We start from the raw sequence: 26,866 nt of genomic DNA, 5'->3' as shown, positions 1-26,866 counted from the left end.
AGAGAGAGAGAGAGAGAGAGAGCAATTTCCAGCAGCAAAAATGGTATCAATCTCTTCCTTACCTCATGGGTTTTCTTTTAAGTTTAATATTGCATAGATTTATTGGAGGATTTTTGATATTGAAATCCGGGCACTATTCACAAATTGGGGTTTACTATTTTCTTAATTGTTGAGGTAGTTCTAGTTGTTTTCTGAACTTGGTGTAGTTGAGAAAAATGCTAGGGGGGTTGAGATGAAGCTGCTGTCAAAATTTGGTGACCATCGGAGAAGTTGACCGCTAGTGAACAGTGCCGCACGTGAACAGTGCGATGCGTGAACAGTGGTGACGTTTAAACATAATTTAAATTCTAGTTTTAGCTAGTTAAATCCTATAATTTTGTAGAGGTTGAATATGTGATTTTGGTGAAGATTGGAGAAGTTGTAAATAGATTATGAATTTTTGAAAAGTTAAGAATTTCGGTTATCGAATTTGAGAATCTGACCGTCGGATTTCTCTCGGTTCTGCCCTAGAACCTTTAAACTAATGAGTTGGTATTAGAGGTGAAGTTGGATTACATTGGAAAAGAAATTGGAAGTTTGATTAGGATGATAAGTTATTAGAATCGTACTTAATTGCCGAATCGTTATTCACGAATTATATTTATGTATAGGGCGACATACCGAGTTATTGCTCGACGAAGGAAGTCGTACACGTGATCGCCTAAATAGTACTGTGAGTGGACTTTTATTTTCAAAGAATGATGCATGCATTTATTTTTCCCGAAATGATGATTGGTTTATTTAATTATTTATCATTTTATTTATTAAGCATAATATTTGGCTTTAGACTATACTTTTGGGCATTGTTTTTCCATACGAGTTTCGGAATTGAATTTTATTATACTCGGATTTGGATTTAAGATTTATTTTTTGGGAGTATGATTTGATTTTCGGAAATTGATTAATCCATCTCGAGTATGAGTTGGGAAATGAGTTTGTGATTTAAATAATTGGTTTAAATTATGGGGCATATTAATCGGATTTAAATATTTATTGCTATATCGTTTGAACTTTCGAATTTAAGTTTGTTGCGCTCAATTTTAAATTTGTGATTTATGTGTTTGATCGATGAAGATTTTTCCGAGGAGAATTCCAGAAACTATATTATATCTTATTTGGCGATTTTGAGACTTTTTCTGCCATATTATCGTACTTGAGGTTTTCGGAAGGATTCTCGCCTATTTGTTTATGTTTTCAAGAATATTTTGGCGTGCGGGGTCATGTCACTAGAATATATTTATTTTCTCATGAGCAAGGTGGGGAAGTCTTATGGATTTATGGTTTTGTTGGTTTTGAATGTTTTCTTCACCATACCAGGGTGTAGTTACTAGGTCTCCTCCTCACTTACTTTGTGTTTGTGAGTGGCAGTTGAGGTAGCTTATTCTCCTCCTCACGTGAGTGGCAGTCGAGGTTATTAGTTCTCCTCCTCACACAATCTATGTGTGAGTGATAGTCGAGGTTATTAGTTCTTCTCCTCACACAATCTATGTGTGAGTGGGAGTCGAGGGTTGGTAGAGCCTGAGGGGCTCCTTTACCCGTATGGTGAAATCTCTTCCCCATATCCTTTTATTTGTTACTTGACTAGCGGGGCTAGTCCGATTCTCTTAGCCAGCGAGGACTGGTATGTTTTCACGAGACTTCGAGTTTTAAAGACATACGTATTATAAATGTTGCATGCATCGAAGTTTTATGAATTTAAATCCGTGGGAAAGTAATACAACTTCATTTCTTTTAAATTATTTATTTAATTGTTTATTTTTGTCCACTCACGCTGACGTGTTTTTCAATTACTTTCCCCTGGGCCCTTCGGTTTCAAATGCCCAGTTTGCAGGCGAAATTAGTTGAGGTCTGGCGTACATTGGAGTTGAGGCATAGTCAACAACATGGCTTCCTCGTTTTTCTTTGATTTAGGTTTTCCTTGACTACCCTTGCTATTAGAATTGCTCTGATCACCTGAGGAATTAATGTTATTTAAGTTGTGATTTGTGTTATGTGAATTGGGATGATGTTGATTTGGGGAGTAGGGTGGCTCCAGGAGCATAAGGATGAATTGATTTAGAAGTGTAAATGTTTTTTCTACAAGTTTTGGGTAGTCCATTTTAGAAGAAGTTCCACCAAATTTTTGGTAGAATTTCTTCTAAGGTGGACCCCGCATGGCTACTTCGGATTTCGGGGTGAAACACGGGGCGGGTCCTGTCAAGAGTAGTAACGTGGTAAAGAGGAGCATGGAGGCCGCCAATTGCTAAGCAGCCAAAGCCTTCAGCTTGGGCAGCGATGGCTAATATCCCCCATCCCCCTCCCCCAAATATTTTTTTTCCCCTTCTTTTTCTTTCTGGAAATGTGGGAAATTCTGCGCAAGGCACTTGGTGCCTGGATTACCAGCTATAAAAATAGTGACGTGGCATGATTTCTGTCATCTAAACAATCCAATGGTATGTAATAATCCAAAATCAGAATCAAATGGAAACCAACTGAAACGTTAACGGAATAAATAGCGAATTAGAAGACCATCTCTCTCTCTCTCTCTCACACAAACACACACACTTTTGCCCGTTTATCTTCTCCCCAATCTAATTTTGGCCATGACTTTGCTGCAGTATGTTGTGATACTAGAGATTATATGTTTGGTGACTAAATTTGGTGTAAAGGTAGTGGGAAGTAGTACACATTCAAAACAATATGCGTGTGAGTTTTCTAATCGATGAGACAATCAAGCATTGAGCACAGTGTACTATTGGTTTTTTTTTTTCACACTCAGTTTTGACTATGTGTTCTACTCTTGATGCTTGCTTGTTGTTAATAGAATGGTGAACTCTCCTTACATGTGGTTCGGTGATTTTTGGACATATATAGTGTCGAAGAGGGTGAAATAGTTATCCTAGATGATGGCTGCAAGGTTTGATCATGGCTCTTGAAATCGTTGGAATTTCAGTAGATTATGGAAATGGTGACATTTGTGATTAGACTTTGGACCTTATTGGTTCATGGTGTCTGTAACCGCGGTTTATATATAAGGGATATGTGAAATTTCTCTTCTTTGATTGGAGCTGTGGTGAACATGCAATCATTCTCATTATTATAATCGTATTACTTCAGTAAAGCATTGTTTCTTGTTTTCGGAAAAAAAAAAAAAAAAAAAAAAAAGAGAGTTATCAGCGTCAAAACCAGTAACGTTTAGAAACGACCGTCTTGTCTATAGATTGAGCATACACTCTTGCAGTAGATGCACAAACAAAACCTGTTCTTACAACTGGCTAGCTATTTAGTAGCGTTTGCAATTCAGTGAGAGAAAAATAATAGATATCGTGATTGATATTTGTGAGGTAGCTGCAGAAAGCCATGATAAAGATGAAGACGATGCTGATGCCGAACATACAAAAGGTTGCTCAGTAATCGAATTTCAACTTTTTGTGTCATTAATTTTTGCTATATTGTATTTTAGTTTATTTCATAGATACCACAACAAGCTGGTTAGCTCAAGCCTGAAATGACAAAGGCTTGCTTGAGTACAACCTCATGTGTCGGCCTATCAAAGTCTTAACATTTTATAAATGCATGTTTCAAAAATAACAAAATTAAAATTTGATTGAATTTAAAATTAGATCTAAATCACATCGATGTTCCATTTCTATTATCAAATTGATTTTATTAAACTACTAAAGATTATTTATTTATCACCTAAAGGTTGTTATGTTGTTAATCTTTGTCTTGTTCTTTTGTCGTGCAATGAAAAGTTGTATTACATTCAGAAAAAAAAAAAGACCTAGCCGCTCGCTCTGCTAGGGTTTTCGTTTCTTCGACCAAAATCTCAAACTATTGCCTGGGTCTCCATGGCGCAGAACATTACTGGTGCTTTGGTGGCTTGCAATCCGGCCGACTCTGCCAGGGTGACGCTGGGTGCGGCGGGGTAGGCGGGGCTGCAGGACCACCGTTGGTATATGGTTGGGAGTTTGCTAGGGCCAAAGTCTCGATTCCTCGTATTCAAGGGAACTATATCTTCGATCTGGCGCATCAAATCGGGACTTTCTGTCCATGATGTCGGAGATCGGTTTCTGTTTCAATTCAGCCATGAAGCTGATCGTAACAGGGTGTTGCACGGAGGGCCATGGTTCTACAAGAATACGATGTTGTTGGTAGGTGAATACGATGGAGTTGGCTTGGTGGAAACTGTTCCCTTGTGGGAGATGGAGATCTGGGTAGCAGTCAAGGGTTTGCTAGTGGCACTCCGAAACAAGAATGCCCTAAATCTCATTGGTTCTGCTGTTGTCCAAGTTATCAGATTTTGATCAATCGACCCTTCGTCGGAGGGAGGAGGAACAGCGGATCCGCTTGGTGTTGGATACCCGTCGGAGGGTATGTACATGGATGCTCTTCGAGTTCTCTTCCTTGGTGCAGCATGAGATTACCCTTATTTATGGGAAATTAAGGGATTCTGCAGGGACTGTGGTTTATTTGAGCATGATGCGACGGTTTGCGATGGCTTCTTGGTGAAAGAGAAAGCAGAGATTCAGAATGGGACCCCGGAGGCGGCGATGGCGTGGCTGTCCCTGGCAATGGACGGCCTACATCAGGAACCAGCTTTAGCTCCAATGGTGGAGCAGTTGTCAATTCCTGATGAGGCTGGAAAAGGCATGGAGATCGTGGTGCAACAGGAGGAAGCGGTGGCAGGTGGTGTGCTGCAGGAGTCCACGTTGCATGGAGTTATGGAAGGCCATGCATCACATGGAGGTGAGGGAGTGCATGCATGGCTCCATGGTTGCTGGAGTTGAAATCTGTCCATCACTTGGATTGGTTAAGAATGGCGGGGTAGGATGGTTTAAGAATTGGAAAACTTTAGTGCCAGATGTTTCTAAAACCATGTTGCTCCCTGCGCAGACTTTAACTAAAGCAAAGAAAGGTTTGCTGAAGCCGCATTTGGACCTGGGATCGTCAAGTTTGGCAGTAGTGGGTACAAAGAGAGGGGCGAGTTATGACTTTCTCAATGTTGGCAAGAGGATTTTATCACTTCCAGCTCCAGCTCTCAAAGTGGATGAGAATTTAGCTTTGGTGCTACAGCATAAGAATGGCCAGATTATTATCTCGCCAAAGAAGAAGAAATTGGGTCGTCTCCGAGGAAGCAAGAATAAGCCAAAAACTTCTCGGTCTTTGGAACCGGAGCTGCAGGAGAGAAAATCTCGTAAATGGAAGAGTCATATTAACTCTACTGAGGTGATTGAGACTGAAAGCTTGACGAAGGTAGCAATTACTAGTGGGATTGAAACACTGGACAAGGAAGAAGGAATGGAAGAGGAGGCTGCTTCTCCTCGTCTGGAAAATATTTAAATTTTGCTAGGTCGCAAAGATCATGGTCTCTGAGGATTTTTTATCCTTGATTGGGAGATCTTTTGGTTTTTGTTGGAAATAATGGTGCGTGGAGTGTACTGGGGGTATATTGGGTTCTTGTTCTTGTTTTAGAATAGGAGTCTCAGGGTACTCTGAGAAACAATTCTTTCTGTCGACCCCATAGGGGTGTTTCGTTTTTGTACTGCTTGCTGAATCTATATAATGGGCTAACCTCTTTTGATAAAAAAAAAAAAAAAAAGTTGTATTACATTCTATTCATTTGTTTTTTGTAAGTCGGCTTGTATTATTTTAACTTTGATAATTTATAGTCGTTGATTGATGGTCAAATATTTTTGAATCATACATAGATGGGAGATATTTTGTAATGAGATTTGGATTTTTTTTTTCTTTCATTTTTTTAGATAGATAACAAGGTCTACAACTTACATAAAACAGTCCAATACCATTTGGTCTAGTGGCATAAGAATCTCTTTGTAACTGGGAGATTGTGAGTTCGGTCCGTAATAAACTAGTTGTTGTACATGAGTTGTTTATTATATTTGATATTTAAAATTTTTTTTAAAAAAAAACTCTTTAGTCAAATTTGTTTACATAAAACTCTAAACTGTACGCTTAAATAAAAATTATTGTCACTACAACAAAATCCGGCATTAGTGACCAAATTGTCAGTGACCACATCAATGTTTGTCACAAATGCTATTGAATTAGTGACCACTACTACATGTTGGTCACTAACACTTTTACGACTAATTAAATTCATTTACCCACCCATCATTCAATTTTTAATGACCAAAAGTTTTAGTATTAGTGACCAATCATATTTGGTCACTAATGTTTTTAGACTTTTTAAGGTGTGATTCTGGTTTAGTGACCAAAATTTTTTAGGAGGGAGTTTTTCACTTAAATCTTAGAGTAGCGCGCGTTTCTTAAAACACGGCTTTCAAAATAAAATTCTTTTCCAAAGCGCGGCATTCCAAAGCGCTATTTAAAACCCGGTATAAAGATAAAATTCGGGAGACAGGCCCCTCTTTTATCTTCATCGTCCTCCTCCCTCACTCCTCTTCTTGCCCAGTCGCCCTCAACACCCTCCCTCACATCCCTCTTTATCCAAACCAATCCTTGCCTCAATTCGGACCATTTTCGACAACTCGTTCGAGTCTCTGATGGTGTCGCTCGACCTTAATTTGCGCGATCGTCAATTCGCTGGACAGCACTCCCAGAGTTAGCTGCTGTGTTATGGGCTTCTAGGAATTACGATTGGTGGATATCATGGATTACAAGTTTGTTTTTGGCAAGTAAAGCTTTGAGATTTCGGTATGTGGTGGGATTTAAGAATTGGGGATATTTCGTGATTTTGAATTTTTGGGTGTTTCATTGATTTTTTGTTGCAGGTCCATATAGAGGAAGCTGAGCTATCATTTGCTATGGGAATCTGAGGTATCCATCAACACATGAATCTGAAGCTTTATTTCTTCATTTATTTTTTTGTTATATTCATGCATGGGTTTATTTCATCTCTTTCAGAAAAGTTTTAATACTTTTTTTCTTTTATTTTTTTATCATAATAGGGATTCATAGTGTGCTTATGTGGAATTCATTGGAATTAAGTGACTTGAGAATTATTAGTTATTGAGGAAATTTTTTGACTTGAGGTTCCATCAGATTAAAGATTTCTCTAAACTTTCAACTATATCTTTGTACTGTCAATGAATTCCGTTTTTTTTTTTTTCAATTATTTTGTGCTCTCAGAATCAGTGGATATATTGATTATGCTTTTGTTGATATTTGGTTGTGATTGATTTTGCTTGCAGGTTTTGCTTGCTGCTACTGTTTTTCTTTGAAGTGATTTATCTGTTAGATCGTCTGTATTCCAGGTGAGCTTTTTTTTAAGGTTTGTAGATAATTTCATAGCATAGGTGGTTAGATATTGAGTTTCTTAAGTGAGACTCAATTAGATTGTGCTGTTTTGTATTGCAATTAACAAGAGAAGGGTAAACTGAGTCAAGATACCTGCACGGCTGCACCATCGATGTCATTCAGTTTATCTAACTGGGGCCATGGTTGATTTAGTTGTTTTACACAAGAAGAAATACGATTTTTGTTTTTGACAATAAACAAAAAAGTATGAGTCGAAAGCTTAAACAACTCATCAGTAATTTTCTTTGGAGCTGGCTAGAGAAACCCAGATAACAAGGAAATTGTAATTACCAGCATGCTTAGGCAGCTCTCCAATTTCCATGACCGTAAGTTTGGATGTAGGAGATGAGAATCTGGTCTTCTTCAGTAGTCCATGGCCCCTTCTTCAACCCAATTTTCTCGCAGCAAGGAGCTCTCACCATGTTTTCTAGTTTGAGTGAAAGATGGAATGAAGAACTATTTTACTCTATTCCAATGTTCTCTTGAGTTTCTCAATTCTCACACTGCCAGAAAATAATCTTGGCCATCTATTTTGGTCAAGAACAATCAGGCCTATCTATGCAGCCAGCTATGCTTCAAAACTGTCCTGCATGATTTCATAAAGTTATATAGTCAACCCACTTTACCTAGAATTTTGATGCCAAAAGATGGCTTTGGTAGTCCAACATTCTTAGGTGGGCAATGGTAACTAAGATGTTGAGATTATTCACAATGTTCTTTTACTTTTCAAGATTGATAAAGTTCCTTGAGTGGCTAATACTATTTCTAAGACTCAAGAGATTCTTCTACCTATAAAATTTCTATTTGTACATATTTTGATAGGGCAATAGAGTGATCGATGCTTTTATTTAGTTGGCTGCAACAGGAAACCTGAGCCAAAGTTGGTTTTTGTAACAGGGAACTGTCCTATAATATTCCTAAGAGTTAAAGGATATTGTATATTAATTAAAGACTAATTGTAGGATAAAAGGTTGCATTTTTTGGCCACCCATATACTTCATTTGTTTAGCCAGTTGTTGATATTACTTCTAATGTTCATGTCAGGGATTCAAGGCAGCTTGCATTCAAATGAAAATCTCTCTCCCTAGGTAAAGGTCTTCGCTTTCTGACAGTAAGGTATTCTAATCTATTAACTGATTTGATTTGCTATGTTTTTGTTCTTTTTATCTGAAATTTTCTGAGTGATATTGTTTCTTTCAATCATTCTGTGCTCTCAGAATTAGCAGACGTATTGATCATGCTCTTTTTGATATTGGGTTGTGATTGATTTTGCTTGCAGTTCTATTGGTAAAGGTGAAGATGCAACAGAAAGTTGATCAATATTTGACAGCAACGCTGATTGTGAATCTTTGACAGCCCAGTTGATAGAACAGCTCCTGTTGTCAACAACGCTGAGGTGAAGCTTCAATTTTTTCATCGTATAGATCTGACATATTATATATCTTTGTTTTATAAATAGATTCAATATTTGTTTGATCTATGAAAATGATATAGGTGTTTTTCGTTCTTTCTTTTGTTATAGGATCAGCAAATTTCATATATACAGATCTGCATATATGAATTGGTTATAAGTATTTTTTTTTTCTTTCTTTCTGTTTATGCAGAACTGGAGCCAAGGGGAAGAGAAGCATTTGGGTCTAGGTTTTAATCAGGTGCAATGATATTGATCCAATTAGGTGTGTTTTTCCTTCTTTCAATTCGATCTGAATTAAATCCTTCTGCTGTAAATTCAGAATATTAAAATACCTGTGTCAGCTTTAGATAGTGCTTGAGAATGCAAAATTAGAGCCAATTATCATTTCTTATGAGTATATTCTAGGTGGATTGTTAGCTTCTTTGTTGGGCTCTGTTTTCTTCATGATCATTAATACTACATTGGTGGAAACAAAAAGGTCAACGATTTAAGCGGATTAGTGAACAATAGTGGGTTTGTAAGTGGTATTTGAGAAGGCTTAAGAAGTACAATATGTGATTACATAGACATTGTCTAAAGTGGCAAGTTTAGGTTTCAGCTTTCTATGTTGTGCCAGCTTGACCTTTAATATGTGGGTTTTGACTTGACCACACATTTTGCTTATTGTTACAGGAACGACGCCGTGTACATGTTATCGTAAGAGACTTGACTGTGCTGGTGAGCTATTGCAGCTTAGGGGTTATCTCAAATTGATTGAGTTGGGTCTTAAGGGTAAGCAATTTAGAGCTCCTTTATTGTTCTTGCAATAGTTTCTCATAGTTTATGCTCTTATTGAACGTTAAGTCAGCAGACATTGGTTTTTAATCAACAATATCTATTTGTAGCTGCAGATTGTGCAAATGTATCTACTTTTGATTATCTACTTTTGATGTTGTTATATTATATATTTAATAGTGAGTCTACTTGCTGGTGAAGTAAGTTGGTGAAAATTCAGTACTTTATAATATGTAGTTAATCTTGACAATGCATTTGACCTTTAGTCAAGAGTAACTTTATCATACAGTCAAAACTAATATACCTTAATCTCCTCCTACAGCTAATTAAGTAATGATTACATTTTCAGGGGGTTGTGCACAAACTTCTATTGTTTTCATTAGATGATCCTCATCGGAAAATCTGTACAGCAATTAGTATGGTTGTAGCATCAATAGCAAGTTATGATTGACCAGAAGATTGGCCGGACTTATTACCATATCTAATGAAGTTGATTAACAACCAAACCAATATGAATGGACATAAGCCTTTCCAATTCATGATCTACCAACTCTATCTTGATTCTATTTGTGTGGCCAAAATGAGTCTATCAAAAACATTAAGTTTTTAAAATTGTTTGTTGTGCTTTTTCATATTTGTGACTTTGACAAGTTTCTTCTGCTTTAGATTTACACATTTCCTAAATTTTGCAGTGCATGGAGCTCTTAGATGCTTGGCTTTTCTCTCTATGGACTTGGATGATACAGTGGTCCCGAAACTAATTCTCGCTTTGTTCCCATGCTTGCTTACAATTGTATCATCTCCTCAGGTTAGTACCCTCCGTCTTCTTTTCCAATTAATTGTCTTCAAGCTCTGTTCTATTTGAAAGGCAAGTAAAGCTCCTTTGTAGAATGCCTGTTGTTGATATATTTGAGTCTCATATTATTCTGCCTATGAACTGTGGTTATTTTAAGAGGAAAACATTTCATGGCATTTGTTGTACCTGATTGTTAATGCAGTTTATGTGTACTTTTCTGTCATGGCATCTCAGTTGGATGATTTTTGTTTCCATCAGTTAACCATGTGGTCTATTGTGGGATTTGTATGTGCAGGTGTGTGACAAATATTTACGCACAAAATCCTATTCAATTGTTTATTCATGTATTGCCGTGATGGGGGTGATGAGTGGTGTATATAAGGTATTTGATTTGTTATCTATTCTGGGAAGTTACGATCTGAAGTGCGTTAAATTACGCTTCTTCTATTATGAATTAACAGATTAAGATGTTTATGTCATAATTTGATAGTTTTCTTGATTGTGTAGTGAAGGTACAACTTCACCTATCAAATTAAAAAACAGCTGAAGAAAGAACATTGCATTATCTGCTGTTTTCTAGTTTTCCATTGTAATGATTGATTGTGTATGTTGGTATCATCGATGTCAGTTACTTCAGTTGGAAAATGTCAATGTCTGCTTCAATAGTTTATATTTTATCAAACTTAGCCTAATGCCTTCTCATTTACAGTGCATCATGTTGGTCAATATGTGATCTTATAATGCAGAATGGTGAAGAGGCCGGGTGTCAGTTCAGAGGTAGAAATCTCAATGCACATCAATTACAACTGTTACATGTGAAGAGTTGCAAAAGCTTGTCCATCTTTCTCATGGATTTTGTTGTCATGGAAGTGTTGAAATTGTTTTAGGCTTTTAAATTAATTTTCAAGAGACATGTACTTGTGATCATGATCAGCAAGTGATAATGTGGATTGTTTTCAGCAATACAATGTATTTACTTTAATACAATTTCTATTATATAGAAGTTTCATTACTATTAGAGTTCTATTTTCAGCTACTTATTATTCGATTATTATTGTAGAGATCAAAATCAAAAAATTTATGAGGTATTATTATTATTTTTTTTCTAGTGATCAAAACTTTAGTGGCCTATAGTTTGGTCACTAATATAGGCCTGTTACTTGGGTTTTAGTGACCAAATCATGTGGTTTAGTGACCAAATCTATTACTTTCAGTGAGAAACTCTGTGGTCACTAATGTTTTCATGATGAGTGACCAAATAATTATGGTCACTAAATCTTTTCACATTAGTGACCAACAACCATATTTTGGTCACTAAATAGAATTAGTGACGAGTCTATAGTGACCACTCAGTGACCAACAATATTTGGTCACTAATCATATTTAGTGACCAAAATGGCTATTTTTAGTGACCAATACGGTGGTCATTAAAACCAGGTTTTGTTGTAGTGTGTGGTGGTTATTATCGGACTCAACAAAATGCACAACTACATCATCAATTATGATGGAGTTTTTATCCCACGTCTCATGTGCACTAGTGTAAGTTTCATAAAGCTCTATATTCTTAGGAATAGATTCTGATGTTGAGGCATCCCCCAACGATAACCATAATCCTGAAGATACTTATGAGATGGATTCTGAGTGTCGATGATCCAAGGATTAGGTTGTCACAAAGTATCCTTCGAACCCATGGGCCTCTCATGCATCCTAGCTGGAGCCATGGCCTGTAACACCAGAGTGCCACTTTCTTTGGCATTGGCGCCATGCCTACCTCCGTGTAGGGTAGCGCTACGTCCTCTTGTAGGGACGTCCATCCTTGCAGGCATGTTTGTAGCAGATATATGTGATCTCGTCACTTTATAGTAGGGATCGAGATGAGACATAGTGGGGATAGACCACGACAATTCCTGTAATTCTTGCTGAACATTCGTGTTCTTATCTCCCCTAACAATGGGAAGACTGTCTCATCAAAGTAACAACCCGTAAATCTAGCGGTAATGAGATCGCCTTGCAAGGGAATTAAGTGGCGGACGATTGTCGGAGTCTCAAATCCAATGTAGCTGCCCATTCATCTGTAAGGACCAATCATAGTGTGCTGTGGTGGCGCAATTGGTACATAAATGGCTCACTCAACTGTGCGTAAGTACGAAATCCTTGTACCCAGTCACTTGCTGTAACGCAGAGATACATTGAGTGGCGGTAGGTCGTAGAACAATTAGCATAGTTGTATGCGATATTGCATCACCCCAAGTAGATGTAAGGAGAGTGGTGTGTATTACCAATGTCGAGACCATTTGGGTGTGTTCATAAGAATATGATGTCCAACATCAGTCCCATTGCAATATCCATCGAAAGTCTTCAATGTAAACTCTCTAGCATAGTCAAGTCCAATTGACGAAATATGATGATCTGGAGAGTGAGCCCGTTGTTATATGATATGTTCTAGGAGTGTAGTATAAGTAACATTACAAGTAGACAATAGCACAACACGTGACCAACATGTTTGCGTGTCAACAGCATGTTTGCGTGTTAACCAACATCATATGATATTTAACTTTCCGCAAGTTGGTTAAATCAGTCCATAGAATCCCCATGGATTCTATGTAAGAACAAAATGAGTATTTTCATATCCTTTTCATATGACGGTCTCAGTCTTAATTTCCCTAAGGATACAGGCTTTGTAAAATGAGCGAGAGGCTTTAAAAACAACCAATGACGATTTTGGTTGGGCCTGAGCATCTGAAACGCTATTTGAAGCAAAGTTGGTGATTGCAACATCACCTAGGGTGTCATCACCATGATGTACACTATCCATGGCGTCATGGATAAAGACTATGCCAGCCTTAGGCTGGTGGTGGATGGTGGCAGCCTGGAGGCAGCGGTAGCGGTCACGCTTAGTCCAGGAATCAACTTTTGATTCATGCTTCATTTCGCTCGAAAGAAAGGATGTCCATGTGAAGTCTTTAGTAGACGGATCATCATTTCATAACTAGGATGACCTATCCTGTCGTGACAAAGCCAATATGTGTCTAAATCCAAGAGATCTTCTCTCATGACTTTATTGGATTCAATAGCTCGAATAGTGACATAGAGTCCACTAGAGAAACACATAAACTTTTCTAAGATGCACCTTTGATCTCAATCGTTAGAGGCATTGCAAAGGAACTCATTTCCGTTCTCTACATGCACTTTCGCATAGAATCCATTGGCTATTCATATGTGTGATTTTCCCTAGGAGTGGAGAGAGTTTCTGTGACAGTATTCAGTGTACTATTTGGCAAGGGGAACTTGGGCTATTCCATGTCGTTGAATTAATACTGATGGCCTAGCCATCGTAGCCATTGTAGTCACAAAGTAATATGCTCATAATCAAATGGAGTCATAATGAAAAGAATTCGAAATTTTATTCATAAGCCAACAGAGGTACATCATTGTCTCTTAACCATTAGGGAAATCTAATCCAAATGCTACCTAATGTAAAACAAAGGTAGTGGTTTGACTTCTTTTGGTAACTCCAAAATAAATATGACCAGGTGAGTAGAGAGATGTCGGTGGAGCAAAGCTCGCTTAAGTACCACTTATCTCAAAACCTTCCTAGTCATCATACTTATTTTGGACGAGCCTATGTGAAGAAAAACTAAACCAATGACATTTAGTACAAAGTACATGGCACTTGCCAATTACATCTCTTGGAAAAATAAAGATTTAAACAGAATTGTTGATCTATTTATCCCAGCCAGATTTGTAGTCTTCAACGCTTCACTCTAGATCATCTTCTTGATCTTGTTGTTCCACATAGTGAACTTCTCTTGCTTCACAATATGCTTTGTAGGCGGTGACAATTTCTTCACGACCTCTGCAAATGTGTGCCCAATGACCGGATACTCCACATCGAAAACATACATCTCTTTGCTCAGACACCATTGATTGAGGCGCTTTGAAAGCGTCATTTAGATGGCTCTTAGTGTTGGTGGCGCCACCAACATGGCCAGAGGCGTTGCCTCCCTCTCTCTTTCCACGTTGACCTCTTCGGTTCCGTGTTCTCCTATTTTGGTTGTTACCTTCCCAAGTAGAGTAATTATATGGACCAGAACGTCCAGAAGTATCCATAAGATTAGGGTTTCGCTCTTGGCACTCTCTCTTAGGGGCGCGACTATAATTAGATTCCAGAATAAGCTCTGTTTCTACGGATCTCGAATTATAGTTCTTGACAAGGATGTTGTCATGCTTTTGAGCGACATTCATAGCTCCAATAAGCTCATGAAACCTTGTGATTCATCCTGCAGTTACATCGATTCGATAGTTCTTAGCAACCATCAATGCAGAGACAGGGAAGGTAGAGAGAGTCTTCTCAATCAACATTGCATCTGTGATCTCTTTACTACAGAATTCCATTAAGGATTTAATGAGAAGCGCTTTTGAGTTCTAGTCAAGAACTGACTTGAAATCACAGAAGCGGAGGCTATGCCATCTCACTTCTAGGTCAGGAAGCAAGGAGTCACGGATGTTGCCAAATCTTTCTTCGAGTGAGACCCACAGCCTTCTAGGGTCTTCTTCATTCATACACTCGTATTGGAGCAAATCATCCATATGACGAGTCATTATGATGATGGCTTTCGCCTTATTTGCCTCTAAGGCTGCTCTATTTGCTTCCAAAACTTGAGCTTGCTCAACAGTTAGCACGTCCTGGCTAGGCTCAAGAATCATATCCAGGATTCCATCGGCCTTGAGATGCTAGCGGACATCACGAACCCACCTGTGATATCCAGAGCCAGTTGTTCCCAATGGAGCAAAGTCCAATTTGTTCAGGTTACTCATCCTGAAAGAGAATAAGAAATTATGGTTAGTTTCGGAGCGTAAAAGGCTACCATGAAAACATATAAAATTTTTAGCGTAGTATCTCCCAAGAAATTATGAATTTCTGAGCGTAATCGCTTCCAAGAAATTAGGAATTTTTAAGTATAATCGCTTCCAAGAAATTCAATTCCAAGAGGTATTGGATTAGATCGAAACAATGACGTAAGTGGTCGATCATAAATTCTCTACAAACTCTAAGTTTGGAGATCTCAACAAGCTCCAAGCTTGGAGTGAGCACAAACCCTCATAGTTCAGCTTAATTAGGTCTCCCCTATGATGAAGAAAGGGGGGTAGAAGAAGGGAGTTTGCAAGTCCCCGAGAAAAAGAAGAGAAAAGAAATAAAAACTTCAAAAACGGGAACTTTTAGTAAAAAATACCCGGAAATAGGTTGCCGGAAAATTAGACCGGAAAAAGTCACTAGAAAAGTTGCCGGAAACGGTCAACCGGCGTTGACCGGTGCTAACGTGGCACTGGGGTCCGCTGCTGATGTGGCAGTGGGGACCAGTTGCTAACGTGGCGGTGGGTCCCTGTGCTGACGTGGCTGTGGCTGTGGGTCAGTGGGTCGAGTCTAGAGTTGGGCTTGAAGGCTTCTGGGCTTCTACTTGGGTTGCCTCCTCCCTTTTTTTTTCTTTTTTTTTCTTTTTTTTTCATTCTTTCTGCCTATTTTTCTATAGTATGTTCCAGCTGCCGGTTTAGCATATTCTAGACTGGGTCTTGGGCTATTTCTTCCGGTTCCTGAATCTTTGGTTTGGGTAGCTTCTGCTGGCAAAATTTGGTAGAAATTGGAGGTCCGGAAGGTAGTGAACCGGTGGAGTATTTGCTGCAGGTGATTTAGAAATTCTGGTGGCCAGTTCGATAAGTTTTCGACCGGTTCTGGTGGTTCTGCCGCCGATTCTGGACTCCTGGGATGGAGGGCTTAAAGATGTGCGATTCTGGACTCAAGGTTTTGTATTCGGATTTAGAGTTTTAGCTTCTTGAATCAAGGTTTGACTATTTGTTTCAGGGTTAGAGCTTCGTGCTGATAACGTGTATAAGGAAAATTGAAATCGGGAGAGAATTGAGTCGTACATTCATTGATAATAAGGGCCTCTTTATATAGAGGATTACAAGACATAGAATCAGAGTTGTACAAGGAAAGATAATCGTACAATTAATCAGATATCTATGAATATCTCCGAGAATATCTCTAATTCTAAGCCCTATTACAACTAGGTCAAGTAACCTAGAGTTTGGGCCAGACACATATTCTGGATTTACTTGAACAATGATCATATTATTCACATATATATATATATATATTCATATATTCATATACACACACACACACACACACACACACACACAGAGAGTTAATTACTTATAAATGCATATTTGAATGGTTTTTTAGCCATAAGGTCACCAACTATTTTTTTCCCTCATAAGAGCAACTCCAATAACTTCCCTATAATTTTTCTATAATAGGGAAGCAAAAGTCAAAGTTTTAGCATATTTTTCTTCTCCAACTCCAACAGATTCCTTATTTTACAACAATCTCTGAAATCTCCATATTCTTCCTTAAATTTTTAGAGATTGATGTAAATATAGGGAATTTGGTTTTCTCTTTTCTCACTTTCCCTAAAATAGAATAGTAATAGGGAATCTGTTAGAGCAAAAGAGGCTCATTTTTCCTCATTTTTCCTTAAAGTAGAGGAAAATCAAAATATGGGGACGCTGTTAGAGTTGCTCTAAGGCCACTAGATTAAAAAGGGTATTTAATTTTAGATTAAAAAACCAACATATTTACATAAATGCCACTAGAGTAAATAGTCAAGAATCAATCTCTCTCTCTCTCCTCTCCGGCCAATTCCCGCAGATCTCCGGTCGACCTTCGGCCAACTTTCGGCGAACTCCTGCAACCACAAAAGCTATCACTAACACCAAAAGGCTACTGTCGCTAGCAATAAAAGCTACTCTGGTGCGATTCCGACAACTTCTTGCGAGGTCGCAAAAGCTATTGCAACCAGCAACAAAAGCTACTATCACTAGCAACAAAAACTACTCTAACGAGATTTATGGCAACCTCTGACGAGATCACAAAAGCTACTACCACCAATAAGAAAAGGTACTGTTACCAACAAAAGCTACTCTGGTGAGATTTCCAACAACCTCTGGCAAGGTCACAAAAAGCAAGGTTTTAAATTTCTCCAAAACTGCCAAAATTTTCGTAATTTTGAAGTGCCGAAAAGGAGGAAATTCATATGTTATATCATTTCCATTAGGAGTTTCCCGAAATTTTCCGTACATTTCCACAAAATTCTTGATTTCTGAAATATCTACACACACAAAATATATTTAAAAATTCACACCGAAATTTTGTCCAAAATTTCTCTGAAATATCTGTGAAATTTGTATGTCACCGACAATGAATTTTTTACTTCATACTTTAATAGAGAAAATATGATTTTTTTTTTTTTGGCAATCAAGTTGAACAAAAAAAAAACCTTTTTGCTTTTATCTGCTACAAACTTGAATGTTCGAACTACAACATGATTCCCTTTTTATATAGTCTCAATTGTCATATGCTTCATACAATGAAATACCACATTGGGTAATTCTATAATATCCGATATATGGATTGCATGTGGGAAGAGATCAACACACATACAATACCCATGTGATAAAATACCAAAATTCATGTACTTGGGGGCAGTATTGTATGATACTAAATGGAAGCAATTCAATGAGTTAGATCAAACCACATTGTAGTAGCTTTTATATTCCTTTTGTTGTACTTGTTCATTTTCGTTCACGGAGTTTTGGTATTACGTGCCCCACCCCACCCCGTTGTAATTTTCTAATTATTTGTGAAAAATGGGTGATGGCCAAGCCTCCCATTGAGCCATATAAAAAAAATTAAAAAAAAAAGTAAATCACATTCACATTATAAATATACAGCACATTTATAATTACACATAGATTAAAACACTAGTTTAGCAACCTACTACAGTACTAGTTAAGTACTCGTCCATATTAAATATCACAATTCTATTATAAATGTATAATTTTAGAGAGGTTATATTGTAAATAGGTTTATTATAGGTCAGTTTAGTCTATGTAAAAGTTTCATTCAAAAATATAATTTTATAAATGCAATTAATATGATTTCTTTATTTTTAACCAAAATTTCCACCGAAATGGAAACTTCCTCCGAAATTTCCTTAAATTTGAAGTACCGAAATCAAAACTGAAACTGAAATTTGAATCCTTGACAAAAAGCTACTCTCACCAGCAACAAAAGCTACTGTCACCAACAAAAGTTACGCTCCTCAAAACCAAAAGCTATTATCTGATAGGAGCATTTTAATGCGACATTTTAACTGTTATTTCCCTATATTTTCTGCGTTATTTCCTTAATAAAACTCTGTTTAGGAAAGTTTCCATTCTTCGAATGGGAAAGTTCCTAATTGTAGAAAGTTTCCGTTTTGTAGTTTCTATTTTCCATTTTTAGAAAGTTTCCATTTTAGTTTAAGAAAGTTTCCATTTCTTATTTTAGAAAGCTTCTATTTTCAGGTTTTTGGAATAAATAAGCAGAATTGAGTTCATAAATGGAACGAGAAGTTTCATGAAGATGACATGGCAAGGAGAGAATCAAGGAAGAGTTTTTTTAAAAAAAGGAAAATATATTTTCCTTGGGGATTAAATTTGCCGTGTAATACTTAAGGAAAAACAAGGTGACAACGTGGGAATTGAAGATGATTGATTGAGGATTTCAAGGAGAGATTTTCTTGGGAGACTTTTATGGAAAGAAATATTGTTGGAGGAATAATTTGGTGTGATTGCCAACGTGAAAATCAGAAATAATCAAGGAGATGACGCCAAGAGAGATTCAAGGGAGATATTTATGGAAGGAAAATATGTGTGCACCAAGGAAAAGCTAAAAAGGCGTCTAGATTCATCCCTAAATTCCCTAAAGGAATGTTGGCCGAAATTCATGAAGAAAATCAGAATAATTTCAAGGGAATTCGGCAATTAAATATTAGGGAGGTATTTTAGAGAATTATGATTGGTTGGAACACATCACAAGGCTTACTTGGCATTCTATGATTGGTTGGACCACATCACAAGCTTACTTGGCGAATTATCATTGGTTGAAGCTATGTGGAAAATTCTGATTGCTTTGTGAACCCTAGCCATGCTCCTATATAAAACTCCCCTTTTCTCAACGTCAAGGGTTCCTCTCCCCCATACAATTTACACTTTAGAAAAAAATCAGAAAATCTTCTTAGCATAGCCGTGAGTTTCTCCATCCTCTAGTCATCTCCACGAGTTCAAGCAAGGCCAAGGGAGAAGAAGCATAGCCGTGAGCATCCATCATCCATCTCCAACCTTGAAGCTTGCTTTCGAGATTCAAGAGACCACCACATCAATCGTTCATCACCATCCCCATCTCACGGTGTAATCCGATTCTCCTTTGTAACCTTTGCTTTGAATTTCGTTGGTTATGAACTAGTTGACATATGTGTTTGAACAAATATTAATTTCTGGAATTTTTATGATTAATTGAGAATTTTCAGATTCATATTATTGTGATTCGAGAGTTGCTTATGTGGGTTTGTTTAATTAAATTTGCATTATAGATAACTTTTGTATTTTAATCTTATGTGGTTGCAAACACTTAGGGTTTCGATATAATTGGTGCTAGGTTTAAGAACATGAAATCGACTTTTCGTTTTGTGTAAACTTGAATCAAAGTAGTAAAGGTTTTGTACAAAGATCGAATTTAATTAACGAGGATTGCAATTAGGTGGACTTTTCCATACTAAGTTGTACACTTGAGTTGATAGCCTTTCTCTATGTGTAATGCGTTAAACATGACATGATTGACTAGCTTTCTAGGGTTTGATTGCATGTTTGATAGGATTAATCTAGGTGCTTTCGCTTAGGTTAATTAGCATTGAAAAGTAAAAAATGGGAATTCATTTGCTTTCGAATGTTTCACATGATCAACTCCTTTCTCATGACTTAGATGAACAATATTAGGGTTTGAGTCAATTTTAATCATATGTTTCGATTTTGATCTTTGTTCTCTCATTCCATTCGTATTTTTATGTTTTTGCATTTTAATTGTTTTGTTAACTTAGTTTTATTTTCGAAAAACCAAAAACAAAATCCCCCTTTTCGTGTACAATGTTTATAGTTGTGAATATCTTTGTGAATATTATACTTTGTTTTAATTTTAATTGTTTAATTGTTTGACAATGACAGGTGTACCCTCAATCCCCGGAATAGAACGATCCCTATTTGCTTATACTACTAACGATATTTTCAGGGTTAAATTATGCGCTTGCTTTAGGCGCATCATTATCTCCACGAACAAAAGCTACTGTCACAACAATATAAACTACTGTCATCAGCACCAGAAAACTACTCTCACCAGTAACAAAATCTACTCTCACCATCACTAAAAGTTACTCTCATCAACGCTAAAAGTTATAACCAAGCAGAACAAAAATTACTACCACACAGAACAAAAGCTACTCCTAGAGATTGAGAAAACTATTCTCAGAGACTAACAAAGCTATGGAAATGTAAATGATACAACCAAAACAAAAATGCTACTATAATCGAGAAAAGAAAACATATTCAATAATATAAAAGGTATGCAGCGTTCAACAATGATATCACTATGTAAAAAGCAACTTCCATAGTTGTAAAAAGTTACTACCATAGTTGTGAAAATCTATTACAATAGTTGGATAAAGCTACTGCCAATGTTGTAATGCTACTGTCATTTTTTAATGGGGATGCTCTAAACACACAGGCATAATTTTGCCACCTTCAGCGCGAAACTTCATTTTAACATTTCTTGGTTGGCCGAATGATCTCTTGGTCAATGAAGGCTTCAATATCCAAATTCACATGATTTTTAAAATCTACTACTACAAATGCAAAGGAGAAGAATTCTGCAAGAACAAAAATACAACAAAATATTAGTATTTGAAATGAAAACTAAAAATAGCAATGTACCACTGCACCGCAAACCTGGCACTCTTTATCAACTGGACCAATAATAAAAAAATCTAAAAAGCCACCATCATAGGTACATAAAGCTATTATAATACATGTACAAAGCTACTAAACCAATAAATAAAGAGCTACTGACATAGACACAGAAAACAACTATAAAAAATCTACAAAGCTAATAACATCAGATTGAAAAGATACTAACATAGGGATAGAAAGCTATTATCACTGTGTTGAAAAACCACTGTAACATTTATGGCTAACTTGAAATCGACCAAAACGAAAACAGAAAAGTCACTAGCATCAACTTAAAAATATACTACCATAGCCATAGAAAGGTAATATTTATATGTTGAAAAAGCTACTATAACAATCATAGAGAGCTACTGACTTGAAATCAATCAAAATTAAAATAAATAAACTATCTCCAAACCTAGTAATTTGAGAGTCACTGTCAAGTTACACAATATGGTTATCACAAACTGTCTTAATGTTCAGTACAGAGCATTTAGCCAGAACAAAGTTGCATGCATCTCTTTCAACTACAACCAAGTATTAGGCTTTGATATCTTTCTATTTTCCTATATCTTGTCCCACCATATGAAACTACATGTCTAAATACCTTTCGTAGCAAAAAATTAAAAGCATTACGTCAAACAAATAAATGTAAAAAGATTTTGATAAGGGAAAGGAAGCTAATGATAGAATTTAGTTGATTGCAGCCAAAGCACAAATTTAAACCTTGCCAGTTACACTTGCAGCCATAAAAAAGTAGCAACAAAATGGACTTACCAACCCAAAGCCATCTCCAAATTCATGCTTGCAATATCAATAAATTAAATTTATTACAGGCCAAAGAACAGAGAGTCATGAATACTTTGAGGACACATAATCAATAAAAGAAACCAATAAACCGTATCAAATAAAGCATTATCATCACAGTCTAAACTTTGATAAATCACAACCTGCAAAGCTTCGGGAGCAGATTGCTTTCTTTAACACTACAGAAATTTTTAAAGCATGATTAGTGATCATAGCCACTATGTCTTGCATAGAGACTCTGCTACACACACAACCACTATATTGGCTACTTAATTATAAAGAAAACTTGGTAGCATGCTATTTTACCTCAGAAAAGCATTTGTAGAATCTCATTGCCCATTTGAAATTCACAGATTCACTAGGTAATTACAAATCTTGAAAAATTCAAACTGCTCGATCAAAAGGAGATCAAATTAGGGAAATTTTTTTTTTAAATTAACAAATTCACTAGTATTATACCTTTTTCTTGGCCTTTTTCTCCCTCTTTGTGCTTTTGGAAGGGAGTCCTATTCCGCATGATGGAGAAGGAGCTCATTTTTCATCGACTACTGAAATCAGTTTAGCGTCGATTCATCAATTAAACAAAATTTGCATACAACATGAAAAGCCGATATTGTTCTAAGCTAGGAATTTCAAAAGCTGATCTCTAAACTAAATCTACTTACCAAGTTATAGGCTTGAAGGCTTTACCGCTAACACTAGCTGTCAGATTTCGATTGCAAAGCTCAGGCTGTGGAGGACGACGACTATAAACGTAGAAGGAGTACAATCAAAACACACCTAAGATGGAGGAATCTAAGGGAATCGTTGAGGGAGCCTGAGCCGGAGACATGACCGATAGAGTTGAGAGGAAGAGGAGAGAATTAGAGATCTTGCTCCAGTCGGCATCGTGCATCGGAGATCTAGTTTGTGCATCGGAGATCTAGTTGTAAAATGGCGTTGGCCTAAATGGAAAGATGCGATCCAGGTTAATTTGGATTCTTTAACGAAGAGGAAGGTTTATAAAGCCAGTAATGCCAACACATCCTAACATAAAACCTATTGACTAATAGGTCTTCGTTAGAAAGCGTGATGAGAAAAGGAGATGGTAATCTCGCCTTATGGTGCAAGGCTTCTTACAAAACGCCCTGGAATCGATTACGATAAGACATATTCTCTTGTAATGGATGTCTTTGCACTCCACTACCCTGTCTTTAGTAGTTTCTGAATAACTGAACATGTAGCTTACGAATGTAGTCACTATGTATCTCTATGGGAATCTAGATACGGAATATACATGAAGGTTCATGGTGAAGTTCATTTACCCAAATCAAGTGACTCTAGACTACGGAGGGCATTTGCAATGAGGTTGAAATGCTCCCTAAAATGACTACTTGATTGGGAAGGGATATGCCTGCTCGTTTCCATAACAAGTTTCTGATTCTATCACAGTTCATGTTGGTGACATGATCTTCATTGGAAGCCTTAGAGAGTTAAGGGAAACCGCTAAACACTTGAAATTCAAGTTTGAAACGAAGGATCTTGGGAGAACATGATTATGTCTCGGTTTGGAACTTGAGCATCGTTTTGATAGATGCTTAGGCATTTTGATAAGGTCAAGCCTTCAAGCACCCCCATGATCGTCCGTAATCTTGAACTTGAAAATGATCCTCTTTGTCCGCAGGATGATGACGTAGATGTGCTAAAGGCAAAGGTGTCCTACTTGAGTACAATAGGCGCATTATTGTACTTAACTCAATGCACAAAACCGGACATCTCATTTGTCGTGAACTTGTTAGCTAGACATGGCTCTGACCCAACATGACATCATTGGACTGGTGTTAAAGATACCTTTCGATACATAAGTGGTACCATTGATATGAGCTTGTTCTATCCCTACAGAGAGATGATGGATTCGGACCCATCACATATTAGGGATGCCACCAATAGTGGTCTGCGTTTCCTCTCCCCATCCCAAAACAACATAAGTGTTTTGGAAGGTTTTGCTGATGCTGGGTATATCTCTGACCCACACAAAAGTCATTCCCAAACTGGTTATGTGTTCACATGAGTAAGACCGCAATATCTTGAAGGTCTACTAAATAGACCATAGTCGCTACTTCTTCGAACCATGAAGAGATTATTGCTCTTCACGAAACGGTTCGTGAATGTATACGGTTTAGATCCATAGTTACGCATGTTCAAGGCAATTGTGGTTTGAAGTCTACCACAGATGAGCCTACCAAAATTTATGAGGATATTGCTACTTGCATTGAACAAATGAAGCAAGGATACATCAAAGGCCACAATACCAGGCACATATCACTCAAGTTCTTCTATAATCAGCAACAACAGAAGCTCTTCAAAATCAAAGTGAACCAGGTTTGATCTGAGGACAATGTGGCAGACTTATGTACTAAGTTAATGCCTAAATCCACGTTCGAGAAACATGTTGCAAGCATTGGTTTGCGGAAGATATCCGAACTCCCATTATCGTAGTCATCAGGGGAAGAGGTAGACATCAGGGGAAGATGTCTACATGTTGATCTCGAAATGTGAATGGTGTGTTGTGATCTTTTTCCCCTTTCGACCGCGTTATTTTTGTCCCATTGAGTTTTTGTTATTCGGCAAGGTTTTTAATGAGGCAACGAGAGAAGCACCACGTTTGGATGACACAAGGGAGAGTGTTCAAGTAAATTCAGAATATGTGTCTAGCCCAAACTCTAGGTTACTTGTGCAAGTTGTAATAGAGTTTATGTTAGAGACATTCTCAGAGATATTCGTAGATATCCAATCATTGTATGATTATGTTTCAATGTACAACTCTACTTCTATGCTTGTAGTTCTCTATATAAAGAGGCCTCTATTATCAATGAAAGCACAGCAAATTCTCTCCCAAATTTGTTTTCCTTAAACAATTTGCAATTTTACCTTTGAAAATAAAAGAAAATTTTGAAATCTTACCTTTATAAAATGAGATAGACAAAATGAAAAAGGAAAAAAAAATCATATGTAACAAATGAGTTACTGGGCTGCAATTACGCAAAAAAAAAAATTTATTTGAATTGCATCCAATATAAGGCATAATTTTAGGTCTTAAAATGAAATTTGTCTGAAAATTTCACCATAATTATCAAACCAAATGGCCGCTAGCCTTCCCTCAACCCTTGTTTTTGATCAAACTTCTTCTTCATCTTCATCTTTATCTTGGTGAACTTGCTATAAATAGTTTCATTATGGTTACCTCTCCATTTTAGGAATCCCCATAAATCCTATACCGTAAACGCTTTTTGTAATTGGCATTTTCAATTTCAACAATCCTTTGAGTTGTTTTGAGCTTCTGTTTATAGGGTGATTAGCTTGGATCTTCAGTTGACTTGAACCTTGCCTACTTTTCATGCACGTACGAGTCTCCTCATGGAGATATGAAATTCATTCGTGTGCATGCATCTAGGGTTTTCAGTTTGCCTATAAGTTCATATAGATATTACCAGCCGTAATGGAGCCGTAATCGACAAAGAAATTGTTTATGGACATCATTGAATGAGTGGTCAGATTTTTTCCCATACCTGTCAAATTTGTATTCTCTTGATATATGTATGTTTTGCGGTGAAAGTACCCTTCGTGATTTGGTGTTTATATATTACTAGCACTAATGAGAATTCTAGTTTTTACTAAGATAGCCCCTCTAATCCCATAGCACACAAGGTTCTGAATTAAAGACATGCATCAAAAACATTAATGGGATTGTGACAGTACGTAGGCCAACAATAATCAGAAAAACAAGTATAAGATGTTTAAGAACGAGAGATTTGAGATAGATTGATGAGAGAATTGTGTATTTCATTATTGAGAATAGGAGCCTTATATATAGGGAGTAAAAGTACATGTTCTAATTATACAAGGAAAACTATTCTGAATAGGACTATGAATTCTAGAACTTTCTGCTATTACAATCAAAGAACTACTCCTAGTTTGATTAAGCACACAAAAGTCGATTTCCTTCAACATAGGATCATATATATATACAGATCATATCCAAAGCGGAGCTCCGCTTTGAAATTAACGTGTGAAGTTCGAGTTTTGGGTCACTTTTCTGTCACACATCCACATCTCAACCATTCAGTTTTTAGGTACTAGTGTATAGATCATCTCTGTAAATTTTCAGCCAAAATGATGATCGTTAAGGCATTAATAACTGTCTTCAAGCTAGTATGGTTCAGGTTGACAGATTCAGTCCGTCCATTGGTTTAAGTGAGTTAGGTACCTTAACGATCATCAATTTGACTGAAAATTTGCAGAGATGATATATACACTGAAAATTTGCAGAGATGATATATACACTAATACCTAAAAACTGAATGGTCGAAATGTGGATATGTGACCGAAAAGTGACCCAAAACTCAAACTTCACACTTTAATTTCAAAGCGGAGCTCCGCTCTAGATAAAATCTGTGTGTATGTGTGTGTGTGTATCAAATCCTATCTAAAGCGAGGTTAGGGTTTAGGGTCACATTTCGGTCGCATTTCCACATCTCGATCGTTCAGTTTTTAGCTACTAATGTATAGATCATCTCTACAAAATTTCAACCAAATTGATGGTCATTAAGGCATTGATAACTTTCTTAAAGCTAGTACGGTTTAGGTTGGACAGGTTCAGTTCGTCCACTGGTTTAAGTGAGTTAGATACCTTAAAGATCATCAATTTGGTTGAAATTTTGCAAAGATGATCTATACATTAGTACCTAAAAACTGAACGGTCGAGATGTGGATATGAGACCAAAAAGTGACCCTAAACCCTAACCTCACTCTGAAATTTCAAAGCGAAGCCTCGCTCTGGATATATATATATGGCCCTTCTAGTAAGAGATTCTCTTTTTTTTTGTCTTTTCTAGGGATATAGTATTAGTCCAACTTTTCGA

At 37.0% G+C, this 26,866-nt stretch overlaps 1 protein-coding gene across 1 annotated transcript; it reads left to right on the top strand.

Annotated features, from left to right (window-relative positions):
• The first annotated feature begins 8,275 nt into the window (after nt 1-8,275).
• LOC112165124 lies at nt 8,276-11,233 on the top strand. Its single transcript, XM_040506262.1, has 7 exons — nt 8,276-8,415; nt 8,579-8,695; nt 8,904-8,975; nt 9,386-9,484; nt 10,180-10,295; nt 10,579-10,665; nt 11,030-11,233. Exons 3-7 carry the CDS (start codon nt 8,957-8,959, stop codon nt 11,168-11,170), a joined length of 462 nt encoding a protein of 153 aa, XP_040362196.1. The 5' UTR covers nt 8,276-8,415; nt 8,579-8,695; nt 8,904-8,956; the 3' UTR covers nt 11,171-11,233.
• The last annotated feature ends 15,633 nt before the right edge of the window (nt 11,234-26,866 follow it).

The sequence above is a fragment of the Rosa chinensis genome, chromosome 5 (assembly GCF_002994745.2).
Source record: "Rosa chinensis cultivar Old Blush chromosome 5, RchiOBHm-V2, whole genome shotgun sequence".
Classification (NCBI taxonomy): Eukaryota; Viridiplantae; Streptophyta; class Magnoliopsida; order Rosales; family Rosaceae; genus Rosa; species Rosa chinensis.
Note: the sequence above shows the minus strand (reverse complement) of the source record. Positions and strands in the feature narration are given on the sequence as shown.